Below are 19,355 nucleotides of genomic sequence, written 5' to 3' on the forward strand. Positions count from 1 at the left end.
TACAACCTCCATTATTTAAGGTGAAGCCCATATCACTCATTTCATCATCTCCACTGGTTACACCTTCTATCATAGTTGGAACATTTGAAAGCACCCTCTACCGACCACCACCACCTCCTAACTTACATTTCATTCCATCTCCCACCCCAACTAGATCGTCTACCCTAGCTAGACTGTCTAGCCTTAGACCACCACCCTTAGACGATCCCCAAACAGTTAACCACATTAGATCATCAATATTGAATAAATTTACATCTTCAATCTATACTCTGGACAATACCATAATTCATCCATGGAAGAAACTGTACCATTTCACACGCCCTCCAGACCCGCCCCATTTTCATCTATTAATTCAAGGCTTATTCGTCATAGCATGTCTGTTTCATAGTTTACTAAGGTACTGCATGCCTTGGCAAGACCTTCCAACAATCATCATCTTTGTGCTACACTATACGAAGGCCCTTGGCTTATATTGTAGAGGAGATGGTTGAAGAGATTTGTTGTAGTTGCCACTTCCCTTAAGCTGAATGAAGGAGTACTTCTTCTCTCACTTTTATTATACACATTTATTTATTGATTTTACATTGAGGGCAATGTGTGATTTAAGTGTGGGGGAGGAGAATGATAGTTTAGGAATTATCTTTTGTTGATTTGTTTCTTTGATTTGTTTTTTTGTTTTTTTTTTTATTTGTTTGAATTTCTTTTTGCTTTTGTTAATAAATAAGCTTTTTAGGATTGTCTAATGGCTGACATGTTTTATAATTCTTGAAAATCTTGGTTTCTTGATATTTTTTTGTTTGGATTTTCTTAAAAATTGATAAATAAGTTGGTTATGAGAAATTTTGGGTTGAATCTTTTGATAGAATGTCCCTAGTGAGTTTTGAGCCTTAATTGATATATCATTTAATACTCTTTTTAGTGTGTTTTCACTCATGTTTGCTTATACTATAGAACTTAGCTTGATTCTTTGTTTTACAACTGTGATTTACGTGCATGAACTGATATGATAGAGGCATTCTTTGTTTAAATTAACCCACTAGTCATACTAGCCTACCTTTATGATAATAATCCATTTGTTAGCTCCTTGAGCCTATAACCTTTTTCTTATTTTTAACCCTCATTACAAGCCTCAAAACAGAAAAACCATGTTTGTCCCTACCTTAGAAGATAAAGGAGCTTTGAAATCATTTGGGAATAGGTTTTTGAATAAGTGTGAGGGTGTATCTCATTTTCATAGTTTACCTCTTCAGTTTTAAAGAAAAAAAAAGGGATAGAAAAAAAAGGAATACAACAAGAGAAAGAAAAGCAAAGCAAAATAAAGAAAATAAGAGTGGATCCTCTAATACATTGGATTGACTGTCTACTGTATGAAAAAAATTATATCTTGAAATAAAAAGAGGAGTTGAATTGTCATAATACTTACACTTGTTTTTAGACCTATTTTTCATTGCTCCTTTGTTTTTCTATGGTTTTTAAGCCTATTTTCCCACTTTTACCTACCTTTACCTTAGCCCCATTACATCCCTTATGAAGTCCTCTTGATCTTTGATTGCATGTTTTTTCGATTGTTGTCAATATTAGAGTCTTGCTAAGCATATGGTAGTGTTTGTCTGCATGGGTGCTAAGTGTAAATACAAACCCTAAACACTTAAGAGTAGGAGATTGTTCAGTAAAGTTTTGTCTATTTTGATTCAACCTTCGATTTCAATTGCCTGCTTGTATATTAAAATATAGGAATTTCCATTCACATTCTTGATTCCTTGATTTCTTGAAATTATATCATGTCTTTCATTATGAATTCTTAGAATTTTCTATTTGTTATTTGCATTGTTTTTCTTTTCTTTTTAAACCTTAGAATGTTTTGCCCGGGAGTGCAAAAGGATAAGTGTGGGGGTATTTGATGAGCATATATTTATTCACACTCACTAGCCTTATTCATAGATTATTGGACTATAATAATAAATAAATCCATTATTTTAATTAATATTCTTATAATTGGGTTTATTTGGGCTTTAACTATTATTATTGTTAATTTTGTGTTTTTAGAGTAAATTATCCGGAGGAAGCATCTACCTTTGTGAATGGGCCAAATATAAAAAAGTCCAAGTTGCTTCTTGAACCAAAACAAGAAACAAATTATGAGTAGAAGAAAGAGAAAATAAAATCTACAATATCTCAGCAACAGAATTGGAAGCAAATCTTCTGCAAAATAAAAAGAATTATGGAAAGTGGAAACTGTTTACAAAATTATACTATAGGCACAACCCCAGTGTGCAAGATTTAGAGGAAAACACCATTGAGTGACTTGTAATCAATTGGGAGAATAGAAGGTGTTAGAAGATGTGTGCCTAATTCTACCCTGTGGATTTGGGAGTAATCTTTTCAAACTCTTATGTATTGGGGTGGTATTTAAATATAGTATAATATTTTGTTCTTGATTGATTATTGGTATATTTTTTTTGCTTATAAATAGTTGCGACATTTTTTAGAATTTTAAATCTGATTGGAAAGTATTTTTAGGGTTCTCACCTAAACAATAATACTTAACATATTTGAATGCTAGGAATAGACTTAAAATGTTAATTGCTATTAATGTCTGAGTGTGATTATAAGTAGTTTTTTTTATAAATATGCGAGGAATCAATATTTAGGAAACATTATTAATAATTTTATATGCGAGGAATCGATGTAAAAGACTTTTCTACGGGCATCAATTTCAATCAAAAAACATAATGTTAACATGCTAATCAAAATACATAAGAGTGAGAAATATGAAACCAAATCCCTATTTTTCCAATTGAAGCAACAACTATTTGAATTGTTTTCTTGTTAATTCTTGCCATCATAACAATCCTCAACCCAACTTTTATTATTCTGTTTTTATATTTAGCGAATCTTTTACTTGAATATCTAATTGTTCCTTGTGTGATCGATATCCGTCCTTAGGGACAAATTATTACTTCTGACAACGCGGTGCACTTTCCGTAAAAATTCATCACCATATATGAAGATATTAGCAATGCCAGATTTGGTTGGACGAATGATAGGATGGGCAGTGTAGCTATCGAAATTTCAGATTCAGTATCAGCCCAGGGGGGCAATTAAATCACAAGTTTTAGCTGATTTTACAGTTGATCTTAATCCTTGGTCGATCGAAGAGGAGGACTCCCAATGGACTCTGCATGTGGATGGTTCCTCTAACAGCAGATCATGTGGTGCAGGGGTTGTACTAAAAGGACCGGGTGATATCCTCATTGAACAAGCTTTGAAGTTTGAGTTTAAAACATCGAATAATCAGGCCGAGTACAAATCTATTATAGTCGACCTTAACCTCGCCCTTGATTTGGACGTGAAAAGGCTCATATGTAAAACTAATTCTAAGCTACTGGTCAAACAACTTAAAAAGGAATTTGAAGTCAAAGAGAAGTTATTACAACAGTACTATCACTTCGTTCAGGGAATAATTACAAATTTTACTGAGGTAACAATCCAACATATCCGCTGGGAACATAATACCCGAGTTGATATGCTTTCCCGCCAAGCAACTGCTAAAAGGAAAGGACCTCATCGGTCGGTCATCCATGTGACTTTGAGAAATCCCAGTGTTAGCCCAAAATAATGTATGACTTCTGAGTACAACCAAACTGGATGACGCCCATCAAACAATTTTTAATAGATGGGATCTGCGAGGCACATTCTGAAAAAAGTAATGAAGCAGCAGGCTGCCCGGTTTCTACTGATAGATCAATATCTCTATCGGGGAGATCACACTTGTCCACTCTTAAAGTGTATCACCCCTGAGCAAGCCACTTATGTTATATGGGAGATAGACGAGGGGGTATGTGTTACCCATTCGGGAGCTCGAACAATGGCAGCCAAAATACTACGAGCAGGATATTATTTGTCGACCGTACGTGATTGCACATAATTCACGTAAAAATGTTTTAAATGTCAGGAGTATGGTAATCTGTCTCAGCAAAAACCTGAAGATCTCCAGTACATCCTCTCCCCGTGGTCATTTGTGAAGTGGGGAATGGACATCATCGGACCCTTTGCTCCAGGCAAAGGACAATGTAAGTTCCTGTTGGTAGGCATCAATTATTTTACTAAGTGGATAGAGGTCGAACCATTGGCGACCATCACCACTCGAAACGTCCAAAATTTTGTGTGGAGAAACATTGTGTGTCGATTCAGAATACCACATATTATCATCACTGGCAACGATCGACAATTTATCGACCGAGGATTGGCTGAGTTTTACAAAAAGGTTGACATCAAACAAATCACAAGCTCAGTAGAGCACCTGCAGACCAACGGCCATGCCAAGGTCGGCAACAAAATTATTCTCAATGAATTGGAAAAGAGACTCACCCCAGTCAAAGGTAAGTGGACCGAGGAGTTTCTCAAAGTTTTATGGGCTTAAGGGTGTACGCCACAGTCCACTACGCAGGAAAACCCATATACTTTGACCTATGGGACGGAAGCCATGATCCCTGTGGAAGTAAGAGAGGCCTCCCTACGACGCCAAACTCTGGATTTGGATTTAAATAAAGAAAGTTTGTTGGTCGACCTAGACCTAATCAATGAACTCGGAGATAAAAGTAGAATAAGAGAAGAAGCATGCAAAATGCAGGTAGCAAGAAGGTATAACTCGAAGGTAAAGCCAAGAAATTTCCAAAAGGGAGACTTGGTCTAGTGAATGCGCAGTGACGCCTGGAAGGATGATCGCAAATTCTCAAGCAATTGGGAAAGACCGTTCCGCATTGCAAACATAGCGGCCGGTGGTGCTTATCATTTAGAATTTTTATCAAGAAAAAATGTACCGAGAGTACGCCTGACCACAAGCACGCTCTCATCCTCTGGAGACATACCAATTTGCACGCCATGCGCCACTTGGAGAAGGGGATTAAGCATAGAAGGCAACCGAGAGGATCATCTTGCCTCTGCATTTTTTTGGACAGCCTTAGTCGAACGACCCCTCTTTCGATTCACCGGAGGGACGATGGTGGTTGGCGGTATCACATCAATCGGAACGGTCGGGTTCCCATTCCCAACCATCTCAAAAGTACTTATTTTTCTATTAGACGCTTGATGTCTTAGTTGAGCCATGAGGTCCCCCCAAGGTTGGATCCATCTGAGTCATGATAGCTGCAAGACACAAATGAATTAAACACCACCAAAATAATGAATACAAACCATATACATAACACTCTACATACCAATAAAATCCGTCCACCTCTTGGACGACCCGTATAATGCTACCAACTCTCGCGTGGGAAACTTACATGGGAGTTGGTCAAAAACAACAAGGATCGCCTTGTCTAATGCCGACATAGACAACCTCGGCCAAGTGGTGATTTGGGTAGGATTTTGGGTCCAATGGAAAGGAAATTTTGTTAGACCCTCCATATCATAAAAATAGTCTCGGCCATCCGACTCCACAAATAATTTGAAGTAAATATAAAACGAGCCACACCTGATATAAAGCTTCTATTTCATGTCGTTCAGTAAGCAATGTTGGGCAATTTTTAGTGGATAAGCTGTGATCAAATAACTCCTACTGAATATACAGTTGTCCATTATCAGACCACGAAGAATAATATCCCACAATGTTCTCATGGAAACCTAAAGAAGCAAGGAGGTAAATATGACTAAAGGAACGATATGAAAGTCATTTTAGAATACAACAAGAGTTGAAAACGTAAAATAGAAACCTATGGCAGCCATAGATTGAACTTCCGTATAAGCTTTAATCCTACAATGATAAAATATTAGTGTAAATAGCTAAAATAAACACAATGAGAAATAACATCCTTGGGTATGTTAATGACGTTGCCTTTCTCTTCCACTGCCCAACTTCTTGGTGGTACATTTCACAACATACAAGCAACCATCTAGTCGCTTCAATACCTTATAAACATTGCTAAAGTTTCCTCTACCAATTCAATGGTAACAAAAGGAAAAGTTACACATGCTATGAAAACCAAATTATGCACTGCAGTAGCCAGTGAATACCAATCCAAAGCAACTCATGTGAGGAAGTTACAGTTTCTTTTTCAAACATAATACCTCATACTGATAAAAGTAGTTGTGGTAGCGTGATAGACCATTACCACGAGTAAGTGAAGGGAAGAGGTCTGCATTGAGTGGGTAATTATAATTATATAGAGTCGTACAAAGTCAAACATTAGTCATTTAGTCCTAAAAGTGAAATTAGAATAGCTCAACAAAACAAAATCCAAATAATTTGAACAACATCACTTTACTAGCACATTTAGAATTTTGGAGTCTAAAAGGGTACAGTTCCTCTTCCGAAAGACTTGTCATAAAGTTGTTTCTAATGCAAGCAGGAGACATAACCCTGCAACGCAATGCAATTGCAGAACGTGACACATAACTTTGAGCCCTCGGCTTATATTCGACTTCCTCTCCAACAAAGTCCTTCCCAAGTTCCACAATTGCCTGACCAGCACCAGAAGACGTAGAACTGAGAGTGTCTCCTGAGATACCATCATCTGTTGCAAACAGAAGGAAAAAAGTGTTAACATCCACAACAATGACCAAATAAATTATTGTCATTTCCTAAAATAAAATCATTAAAAAATACACTAATGCATTACTTAACTTCACACAATACTTTCTTCATTTCAAAATAACAATCTTTACACCAACTTTTAATTGAAGATTATAGCGTTTTAGATTTTTTGTAGTTACTCTCTCCAATAACAACCGAACAATAATTAAAAACCAAATTTGTTTGGCTAGAGTAATACTGAAAAAAGAGTCTTTTTGTAAGGATCAAATTCTAAAATGGAGAAATAGCAAACAACACTTATTTTTACCCATTCGGCGTCTCTTGGTTTTTCAAGTACTGGGCTTCTCTGGTGACTTGGGGCAAGGGCCATCTTCCTCCTCTAAAAAAAACCATGAATATGCATATAGATAAAAATAGAAATGTATAAATATATTATACAAAATGATGTGTATGTGACAATGTCGATGCTAGAATGGAAGCCTTTCAAAGTAATCTGGTGTGCTGGGAAAGGCAAAGAACAGTGAGAGTTGGAGAGAGAATGTTGAAGATAACATGAAGGGAGTAAGAGCATTGTTACAAAAATAGATCCTGGCTGAGAATCAAGTCGTCGTGGTTAACTTCGTCGGCAGTGACAGTAGAAGGCACCAACTCCTCCTGCTCCTTCTCCTTCGCCATTTTCTCATTCTGCTGGTTCGCTATGAAGTGTGGGAGAGAAAGCGTTTCCGTTACTTTCTACTGGGTTCGGTAAAGTTACTGCAGAAAAACCAATTTCATCCTAACCGTTCATTTTGTTCTTGAGATTGGGACTTCCGAGAGTTTTCAACTGATAGGATGAAAGATTGAAGGGACGCGCATGAATCTGTCACGTCAATCTGAGTAATGTTTTCTATAAAAAAGAAAAGGAAGAAAGAAAATTCGAAAAATAAGACAATATGGATTAAAACAATTGATTTAATTAAAGTGATATAATATTTCTAAAAAAAATAACTTTAAAGGTGACGTTTTAAATATATTTTATATCAGTATATATTGTTCTTAATTTTTGTAATTTTCAACATGCCTAAATAGTGTGAAATAATTAGAGAATAAGCACACACTATATTAAAAAATATATGATCCATTTTTTACTTAGTAGAGTTTTGTAACATAATTAATAAGACATTTTTTAAAAATATTGTAATTTACAAGAAAACCAATTTTTAATAGAAATTTAAAAACAATGTAGTGACATGGAAAATTATAAACATTTTTAGTTAAACTTTTTTAAAATAATTAAAGAGTCTTGTTAAATAAGTGTGTTTTATTCCTAGAATATAATGTGTATTATTAAAATATAATTTGGATGGAGTTTCTTTGTATTAGGTCATATGCATTAAAATGAGGGTGAGAAAAAGTAAGATATATTCTCCTACTTGTCATGCGCAAAGAAGGTTGGAAAAACAAATGTGATGGAGTAGGACGCATAAATGGCAATTAACAAATGAAGCTCATAATTAATTATCAATTATAAGCATAATTAAGCATAATTGATTGTTATAAATAAAGAAAGATACTCATAATAATTATTAAAACGTCTTTTGTATAAATATATCATCTTTGTGTGTACCCTTTTCATTTTATGAAATAACATCTCTTTTTTCTCCTTTTGTATAAATATGTGTTTCACTTTATGAAATAACATCTTTTTCTTCTCTTTCTCTTTCTCTTCTTTTTCTCTCTCCTTATTATTCTTACAAACTTTGAAATGTGCAACTAAATATCTTATCTAATTTGGATAAGATATTTGATGTATTGGAACAATACTAAATAGCACAATTGAATGATAAAATAATTTAACAAAGAATATATTTTTTACATTAGAAAAGTAAAAGAAATCTATAATATTACCTGCAAAAAGTTTACACTTTTTGCGTAAATGCTTTTTCTATAAGTAAAGGAGTGTAGAGTTTTTGTTCTCAACGTCTACTGCTATGTGATTTTGGTTAATGTTCCAGGTATCATCTACTGATTTTCTTCTTTTTGTGTTTACACATGAAAGAATAGATACCAAAACATGTTCTTCACGGATTATAAATTATTTTAACTGTTTCTGGAATGAATTTAGATTAAAGAATGAAAACAAGATCATCACCAAGACCAAAATACTCACTATTATGTTTATCCGTGGAAAAATACAAGTCTACCTTGGATCTTGAAAAAGCAGTTTGCAACCATGGGTTTTTTATGATGGCAGCCAACCAAGGACGAGCCTGTCTCAGCCTTGGTGACCGATCGTATGAGTCAATATGAATAAAGATATACAGTAAATAAATAACAGTTGTGACAACATTGAATGAGTCAATGCACATCTCGAAATACACAGAAAATATCTCCAACGTGATAAATAAAACTAGTTAACTGAAAATATACACGTCCTTGGTTTTAAGGGATCACTATGCATCAGTTAATAACTAACATGCAGTCCATGAGGGTCAGGGCCCATAAATCAATACTATAAATAGAGCTCTTTGTGGAGAAGTAAGGTACGTTTTTACATTTTGTTAGAATACACCTAAATTAGAATACTAATTTGAGCGTCAAAGTGCAATTAGCAGGTGCTCCCGACTGACTGAGCATCAGTATTAAAGGAATGAGACTTGAAAGAATTTGAAGATCAACGATACATCAGCAATTGTACGTCCAGTCACAGGTACTATCTGAAGTCTTCTGCCTATACAGCTAGAGAAAGTAATGATAAACTTCATCATATTTGATGCTGAATAAAAAAAATACTAATAAAAAAATAGTATGTTGGATTTAATAAAAATATATATAAATTAAGTAATGGTAATTTAGGTTTGGTAAAAAAAGATGTGATTATTCTAGAAGTATTCAAATTCTTCGTACTTATGAATAAAATAAAAATTGAGTTATTTGATTTCATTTCATTTATAGATGTAACAGATTCAACACTGCTACCATCAATTAATAATATATACTCTATTCTCCTGAAGTAAATATTGGAACGATTCATTTGTTTGAAAAATTATTACTAATAGGAAAATATTACTTTTATACGGAAAAAGGAAATAAATTTACTTCACAATCTATTATAATAATATTTTAAATTAAAAATAAAATAAAGATAATATAAATATTAATTTATTGAGTTGTTAACTGAATATTTTTTTATGGTACAGTATCAACCTATTAACACCCATTTAACTCTCTCTCCTCTACGAAAATAAGTAATATATGATGTCTAAAGAAAGCTTTTACAAAATGTACAAACTTTCTTTGAATAGGCAATAAAATGTTATTAAAGATAATAAAAATTATTTTTTATTAAGGATATTTTCTTTAAAAACTAAACAATTTAGAAGATTCAACTAGTGTTAATATCATGGGCACGTTTCAGAAATCAAATTCGTTCACATGCGAAGCCCATTATGTTTTGGAAAAATTGGGTTAGGGCTTTCCATCTGCTTTTCTGTTCAGGAAATTTCTTCCTACACCCCATAATTATGTAAATTTCAAAAATATCTTTTGAATCCATTTTTTTTTCAATAATTGTAAAATCCAGAGATTTTTCATATTATGTAATATGAAATATAAATTTCATATTATGTAATTTATATTTCATATCATATTTGAGATTGTGGAATCCAAATATAAAATTTTAGATTATGAATTACACGTCTATAATATAAAATTTTGTATTTCAAATTGTACTTCCAAAATACAATATCAAATTTGTATTCTGAATTATACAATTTGAAATAAAAAAAATATTTCAAATTGCACATTTATATTTGGATAGTGAAACTTAAAGGCACGACTCTCTTTTTGATTTAATTGGGAGGGGGAAAATTCCAGAAAGTGGAACAAATGTTTGCAGAATCACAACATTTCACACCTCCTATTAATCACAGTGACTTGCAAACAGCAATAGGCGAAAAAGATGAAGAAAGGGTGAGGAAGATGAAGAAGGAGTGAAGAAGATGAAGAAGGTAATTTCACCATTACATGGAGGTGCAGGATCAAACCATGGGGTTGGAAAAAGAAATACCCTTTTGTTCAATGATTTTTCCAACAGCTTTAAAATAGGCAATTTTTTCCTGCACCATATCAATTACAACATGCACCCAATCCACTATCGAAAATGATAAAATATCATTCATAAATGACGAAAATAACCTTATAAAAAAGGAGGGTGTAAATAAAAATAATTTCCAGAACCTTTTATCTGGAAATATTTTGGATTTTGATATATGGAACACATTTTTGAATTCTAGAAATTTTTATCCGAAATACATTTTTAATTTTGTGTTCCAGATTCTTTTGTCCAGAATGTTTTTTTTTTAATTTTATTTACTATTTCGGATTTTTAAATCCAAAATAAGGATAGTTTTAGAATTTTATAAAAATGAAGGTCAAAATTGATATGGTGTAGGAAGAAATTGCCTAAATAATAACCAAGGATAGCCTACTATAGCTTTGTGAAACCCAGTCCAAAAACGTTTTCTTGCAACAGTTCGAAGATTGTTAAAAAACTTTTATTTTATGTTATTTTTATTTTTATTAATAAACTATTTTTCATTGTTTCTCAAAAAGCTTATCATTTTCAAAGAATATTATTATGTATGTCTTAAAAATATTATAAAATATTTTACTGTTAGTTTTTAGTATTATTGTATTTTAATATTATATTTCTCAAATGTTATTTTATATGCAATTTTAATTATTAGTATTAATGTGCTAATATCGATTTAACTACCCGTTCAATCAATAAACCCTGAACGATATCTTCACTGGTTCATGGCAGGTCCAATTTTCAAAACATAGATTCTCATAAATCCTATTGTTTTTAAACTATATATTAGCATTTATCATTGCCTTAAAATTAATTCAAAATAATATTATTTATTTGTATTAATTTGATTAATTTAAAGAATATTATAAAATAACTTCAATTTATATAATAAAGAAATTGTATAAAAAAAATCGTTTATTATATTTGCATGACTTAAGAAAATGCTAACCAATGAAAAAAGACTAACATCAAAACTTTAAATAAACACAAGTGATGAAAATATATGTGTATTTTTTTATCGATAATAAATAAAATAAATTGAAAGAAAATATTTAAAAGATATTTCAAAAATATTCAAGAGATGTTTCAGATGAATCCGTATAAAAGAATAAACAAAAGTCTTAAAAAGAAAATTCAATAACAGACTAAAAGTCGAACAAAAAACCTGGACAAAGCAACAAAAACTGAAACTTTCTATTAACAAGTATATGTATTTAAGAGATAAGTTATTCACATTATAGTATTATTATAGTGTTATATAACCTACAAAAGAAGACTATTTTTGTGTTCCTCTTAAACATATGATTCATGTAGATGGTAATAGAACAAAAGCACATGCTTCCACATGTGCAAATCATATGCCTTATAGACCCAACCCAAACATCAAACATAAAAAAAAGAGCAGCATTCATGCTTGCTTTAAGTTCAACCAAATGAGTTGGAATCTTTGCCTTCAATTTATAGGTGACTACAAATACAACCATGAACACATGATCCTTCTCCCATCTCTTTGTCTATAAAAATAAACAAAAAAAATGGGGTATGATTGTGTGCATGCTTCATCTTGTTTCAGCATTTTCTGACAGGTAGCTTAGGTAACCAAAAAGCCCTCATCACAATCATCTCAAAGCATAACATTGCATGGCCTCATCATTAATTAATTAATAAAAGATTAAATTATTCATTTCTATCTTTGATCAACTAGTTGAAGATGAATCTAATGCATGAAATAAACAAAAATCCTTAAAGGGTTTTGCTTTCTAATTATTATGAGATCCCACAAACCTCTTGTTTACTGTTCTAATCTAACAAAGTTTCTCTTGATCTTTTATGTCATTTCTCTTGACCAAAATTGCAACAATTTGATTGATTCAACCCTTGATTTTCTTGGTTCTCTCTGTATGGAAGAGTAGGTAAAGTGAAAAGACAAAAGGTGATTGACCCAATACTTTCAAAAATAACCACACATATTGCTTTAACCCTTGGTTTAGTCCACACAGATCTAATTACAAAATAATGTTTGTAAGCACTTTTGAGATTCTCGTCCTGATTATATTACTAAATATACTATTTAACATTCAAGTTCCATTTCATTAGCAACATTAGGGTTTTCTAAAAAGTTCAGGTTTTTCATAATAAAAATAGTGTAATTTTTTCGCCAAATTATAATTTTGAGTAAATTTTTCTTTTATGATAATTGATAAGTCGTATACTATATAAATAATTTTAGAGTGAAAGTCGTATATGAAAGTCGTATATGATTGATATGATGTAAAATAATATAATTAAAATCTTACATAAGTATATTACTTTAATTATATTACTTTACATTGAAGTTATACAAATCGCGTACAATTTCACTTAAAATTAATTTTGATTTTAATTAAAATTGTCAGGTTATCATATAATTTTTGTTTAACGAGATGGACAAAGTCGTACTAGTAGGTATGAATTTCATGTGAAGTCTTTTTCGACCTGAAGTCATACCCAACAACTAAATTACAATATATGATTTCTCCAAATACAACTTTTATTATAAGACATTCACATTGTGTAGGACTTAATATTTTTATAAAAAAGGTAAATTACACCAAACTGTAATTTTCCAGGGAAAAAATGTACTACTTTATACAAAAACCAAAAATATAAAACAAATTATGAGGGGAAAATAAATTGCTTCGGCTTTTGCTAGCAAAATGACTAATCTGCTTTCACAAAATTGGCTACTATAGCCTTATTAACAATCTAATATTAATTGTTATATCTATTTCATTTTTAGTACCAATAGGCAATAATGTGTGGTTTGTCCAATGAAACGTGTGCAACACCAAATATTTTCGCAACATTCCATCTACTAGTTGTTGGTGTGTGCCTGAAATATTACATGTTTTGGGGCCCAAAGATGAAAAAAAAAATCTTCTTCTATAGCAAAAGCTACTAATTGCTCTTGGGTTTGATTGGTGCTCTCTTTCAAGGTTGTGAAATGGGCAACCAAACACTATTATATACTACGAAAATTTCAGCACTTTTGACCTTGCATCCACAACCAAAATTTAAAATGAAAGTTCAGTTGGCGTTAGTTTCAGGGAAATATATATGACAGTGACAGAACACTTGAAAAATATGACTGATACATTTTGAATAAAAACTCTATATGATGATGAAATAAAAGTTAAAACCATATTTGATTCTGGGTTAAAACTTGTTATAATGTTACTGATTTAAGTATTTATCTATTCACTAATTCATTTAGTTTTATTTTGTTTATAAAACATATTTTTTTATTTGAATTCTCACACAAATGAAAGGTAAAATACTTAATTTTAATGTTTGCTCTAGTGTAAGAAATTGTTATTAGAGTGGACCAACTATTTCACTTTACTAAAATGAAATATTTACAACCTGGCCAATACTTTTTTTTTACCGAGATTAATGACACAAAAGAGGGTATTTTTGTCATTTTAGGTAAAATTAAAATTTTAGGTAAAAGAATGTGATTGTATAGTGGTGCATGTTATATGGGGTTTGTCGGTGTGAGTCATTAGAATCACAAGAAAATATGAGCATTAATTGTAACTAGTTATTAAATCCCTTTGATCGAGGATTTAAATTACTGAGTATTGTGTATAGGCTAGATAATTTCTAAACTTTCTCCTCTTTTTATCTATTTATACTTTGTAAATAACTCAAAGGGTATACACATGAATAAAATACCTTATGTTTTAACATGGTATCAGAACATAATCTCGGGACCTAAATAGTCTTGAATAGATGAATGCCTCCGCTACCGAGTCCATCTTGGAAAATCTTACAGCCAAAATAGTCAACATCACAATCGCCAATCTCTGAGTCCTCAACGATACCGATTAGCATCAAGTTGGATTGTTCCAATTATGGCATGTCGTCCCAAGTGGCTGAGATGTACATCTCAGGAAAAGACAAATTGGGATATATTAACGTATCATTCCCACGATTGTCGGAAACTGATTCAACATTCCGTAAATGGCGAACTGAGAACGCCATAGTGAAAGGATGGTTGATCAACTCAATGGATCCCTCGCTAGTGGGGAATTTCATCCGCTTCCCAACAACGAAAGGAGTTTGGAACGCCATTGCTATGACATACTTTGACGAATCTAATACTTTGTAGGTTTATGACCTCCGACGAAAGGTAATTCGGATGCGGCAAAAAGGATGATCGATTGAAAAATATTACAATGATCTACAAGGGTTGCGGCATGAGATAGACTTCCAACATCCTAATCCCATGGAGTGCCCAAGAGATATGTAGAAATACAATTCTCTGTTGCAGGAGGAAAGAGTTTATATCTTTCTCGATGGATTGATGACTGACTTGATAACATTCAAAGTGGCATACTCCAACTAAAGCCATTCCCCACAATCGAGCAGGCTTACACACACGTTCGAAGGAAGGACACTCGTCAAATTGTGATGACATCTGAGGCAGAAAATATAACAAGTGGTGTTGTTTTAGGAACTAAAGGCACAAAATTTGGCCAATTGCCAACATTGGGGGCTGGAAAACACAACTCAGTCTGGAAGTTGAAGGGTCCATCCAATGGAGGAAAGTGTACATATCGTGGAAATGCAAGACACACTAGTGATACCTATTTCAAGTTACATGGGTATCCAGAGTGGTGGCATGAGCTACAAGCTAAGAAGAAAAGGACACCACTACACTTGAGGACAGCATTGGTAAAGCTGTTGAAGTCACTGTCGAGTCTCACATCTCGCTTGTTCCTATGAACAATTCCTTCATCTCAATTAAATCAGGTAACTGCAGTCAAGTTTTTTGTAGTCCTAATTCTCAGGATGCAAGTGCATGGATTATTGACTCTGGGGCAACAGACCATATGACCTTCGATCCCATGGACTTCTCCCATTCAACTCCACCACGTAGGACTTGCATTACAAATGCAAATGGAGTTGCATACCCAGTCACAAGCGCAGAGACTGTGGCATTATCACCCTATCTCTATTTATCTCACACTCTTCTTGTTCCTACATTATCTAATAAATTAATGTCTGTGAGTTAAATAACTGAAGAACTCATTGTGTAGTATTGATGTACTCTACATTTTGTGTCCTTCGGGATGTTCTCAGCAAGAAGATTATTGGGTGTGGTACTAAGAGAGGGGGACTATACTACCTAAATGATTTTAGCAAAGGAGAAGCACATCTTACACACCATCAGTTCAGTATCAAAGAACGAGAAATATGGTTGTGGCATCGTCGTTTGGGACATCCATCATTCATTTATTTAAGACATTTATTTCCAGATTTATTTTTACACTTGAAAAATGTTGAGTTTACATGTGATATTCTAAAAGCCATAAAACCTCCTATTAGATGAGTTTGAATAAAAGCAATATTGCTTTTGCTCTAATACATTATGATGTGTGGGGACCTTCCCTTAGGACTACAGTATCTGGTCGCCGTTGGTTCATAATATTTGTCAATGATTGCACACGGATGACATGGCTTTACTTAATGAAGACTAAAGATGAGGAGTTTCAAATATTTCAGAATTTTCATGTCATGATTCAAAACCAAATTTCAACCAAGGTTCAAGTTCTTAGGTCATATAACGCAGGGAAGTTTGTTAACCATCGTTTCAAAGCATACTTCCAACAACATGGTCTTCTTCACGAGACCTCATGCTTACAAACTCCACAACAGAATGGCGTTGTTGAACAGAAAAATCGCCATATCTTGGAGACAGCATGTGCTCTTCTTCTTGGTACCCATGTTCCAACTCGACATTGGGTTGATGTTGTAACTATAGTTGTATACCTCCTCAACCGCATTCCCTCCAAGGTCTTGCATTTTAAAACACCTCTACAAGTAATCTCCTCTCATGTATTGATACCTAGTGTGTTAATGCTTCAACCTAGGATTTTTGAATGTGTAGTTTTTGTTCATCTTCACAAAACTTGATCCATGTGCTGTCAGGTGCTTGTTTTTTGGCTATGGACTATATAAGAAAGGCTACAAATGCTTTGACCCTACCACCAACAAAATTTATATCTCTATGGATGTGACCTTTCTAGAATTTTAACTTTTCTTTTCCCCTTTGGTATCCAATTCATATTTTTAGGGGGAGTCCATGGGTAAAGAGCTAAATTGGTACTTAGCGGCTCCATCATCACCAACTATTGAAAAGAAACAAATTGGAGAGTATGAATCCGGAGTTGAAGGAGTAATCCATAATGATGAAACCGAAATGCAACATGTAAACATAACTGAAGTTGAGAGTGAAATGGATCCTCTTCCTGATGAAGAAGTTGCTAGTGGTGATGAAGAAGTTGCCAGTGGAGTTCAAGGAAGTGAAGAGCCCTCTCTCTCCACAGTGCCTGAATCTCTCACTGAGAACAATCAGGAGGTAAGCTTTCCTATTATCTCCTCACCTACTAATGCTCCTATAAGATATGTATTACCTGTCAGGAATAACCGAGGAAAGCCACCCATTAGATAATCTTTTGATATAGAAGAAAGATAGTCCAAATACCCCATTAAAAATTATATGACTACTCAACATTTATCAAAGCCTATTCAAGCCTTCACAAAGAAATTACTCTCTTGTCATATTCCAAAGAATGTGGAAGAAGCCTTAGTTGATCCTAAGTGGGCACAAGCCATACAAGAGGAAATAGAAGCTTTACAAAAGAATAATACATGGAGGTTGATACCACTTCCTAAAGGGAAGAAGACAAAGGGGTGCAAGTGGGTGTTCTCAGTCAAATATAAAGCCGATGGATTCATTGATCGACACAAGGCAAGGCTAGTGGCTAAAGGGTTCACACAGACGTACGGTATAGATTTTACAAAAGCTTTTTCATCGGTGGCCAAACTAAATATTATTAGAGTCTTATTATCTCTTACAGTAAATTTGGATTGACCACTACTCCAGCTCGACGTGAAGAACGCTTTTCTCCATAGAGATCTTGAAGAAGAGGTTTATATGGATATCCCACTAGGCTATATGCCCTCTTCTAGAAACAAGATGGTATGTAAGTTAGAGCGGGCATATATGGATTAAAACAATCACCTCGAGCATGGTTTGGAAGGTTTAGCTCAACTATGAGAAGATATGGTTTTAACCAAAGTAATGCAAATCACACCCTATTCTTAAAATATCAGCAAGGAAAGGTGGCAACTCTAATTGTTTACGTAGATGACATGATTATTATTGGAGATGATACTGAAGAAATTTTAAGACTACAAGAGCAATTGGCAATTGAGTTTGAGATGAAGAATTTGGGTGGACTCAAGTTCTTCTTGGGAATAAAGGTGGCGAGGTCACAAAGAGGAATTTTCTTGTTTCAAAGAAAGTATGTGTTGGACCTATTGGCTGAAGTGGGCCTGTTGGACTGCAAACCACAGATACTCCAATAGTCTAAAATCACAAACTCTCACAACACACAAACCAAGTACCTATGGATAAAGGAAGATACCAAAAGTTGGTGGGAAAACTTATCTATTTGTCGCATAGCCTTGATATTGCCTATGTCGTAAGTGTGGTGAGTCAGTTTATGCATAATCCAAGTGAAGAACATAAGAATGCAGTAAAGTAAATACTGCGCTATTTAAAAGCCTCACCATGAAAGGGGTTGATGTTCTCTAAGAATAATCACTTGAATGTTGAAGGGTACACTGATGCAGATTGGGAAAAGAATGTTTTAGATAGAAAATCTACATCAGGATACTTCACATTTGTGGGAGGGAATTTAGTTACATGGAAAAGTAAAAACAAAAGGTAGTGGCTTTTTCTAGTGCTGAAGTTTAGTTAGGGGCATGACAAAAGGACTTTGTGAACTATTATGGCTCAAAAGGTTACTGATGGAGATTGGCTTTGGTCCTAGCATGAAAATGAACCTATTTTGTGACAACAAAGCTGCAATTGATATCTCATAAAACCATGTCCAACATGATCGAAAAAAGCATGTGAAAGTAGATAAACATTTCATTAAGCAAAACCTGAGGAGAAAATTATTCGATTTTCTTTTGTCAAGTCGGAATACCAGTTGGCAAATATTCTTACAAAGGCAGTGTCCGGTAATAACTTCCATGACTCCCATAACAAGTTGGGCATTAAAGACATTTATGCACCAACTTGAGGGGGAATGTTGGCGTGAGTCATTAGAATCATAAGAAAATAGGAGCATTAATTGTAAATAGCTATCAAATCCCTGTGATCAAGGATTTAAATTACTGAGTATCATGTACATGCTAGATAATTCCTAAAAATACCTTATATTTTAACAGGATTGTCAATATTTCACTTCTTTTTACTTTATAAACAAATATAACAAGGATGACAGTGTCGGTTGGGCTCTATGAGTCAACCTAATATTCCAATAGAAAAAAATACAAAATAAGTTAGTTTTGTAGTCAACTTGCATAATACTTTATTTCTTTGAATAAAACTACATGATATTAAAATTAAAGAATAACAATGATATTTTTGAAGTCAATACAATATTACGATTAATTATTGTAATTTTTTTTAATAACTTAAATAATATTTTATTTTTATGTTTTCTTATTCATAAAACATGTAACTTACATACTTCTAGATGTAGATATTAATATTAAGTACTCATGAAGTATAATAAATATATAAACCATTATTTTTAAAAGATTTTGTTTACGCAGATTAATCCAGACTAACCATTATGAATAATAAATAGGCTAGAGAAACTGGCATGCGTTCTTATGCAACACGCA

At 33.3% G+C, this 19,355-nt stretch overlaps 1 protein-coding gene across 1 annotated transcript; it reads right to left on the reverse strand.

Moving 5' to 3' along the window:
* Nucleotides 1–5,553: 5,553 nt before the first annotated feature.
* On the reverse strand, nucleotides 5,554–7,237 carry LOC137834463 (wee1-like protein kinase). Its single transcript, XM_068642509.1, has 3 exons — nucleotides 6,843–7,237; nucleotides 6,267–6,515; nucleotides 5,554–6,137 (listed from the first exon to the last, which is right to left on the reverse strand). Exons 1-3 carry the CDS (start codon nucleotides 6,844–6,846, stop codon nucleotides 6,043–6,045), a joined length of 348 nt encoding a protein of 115 aa, XP_068498610.1. The 5' UTR covers nucleotides 6,847–7,237; the 3' UTR covers nucleotides 5,554–6,042.
* Between the last annotated feature and the right edge of the window lie 12,118 nt (nucleotides 7,238–19,355).

This window comes from Phaseolus vulgaris, chromosome 5 (assembly GCF_000499845.2).
Source record: "Phaseolus vulgaris cultivar G19833 chromosome 5, P. vulgaris v2.0, whole genome shotgun sequence".
NCBI lineage: Eukaryota > Viridiplantae > Streptophyta > Magnoliopsida > Fabales > Fabaceae > Phaseolus > Phaseolus vulgaris.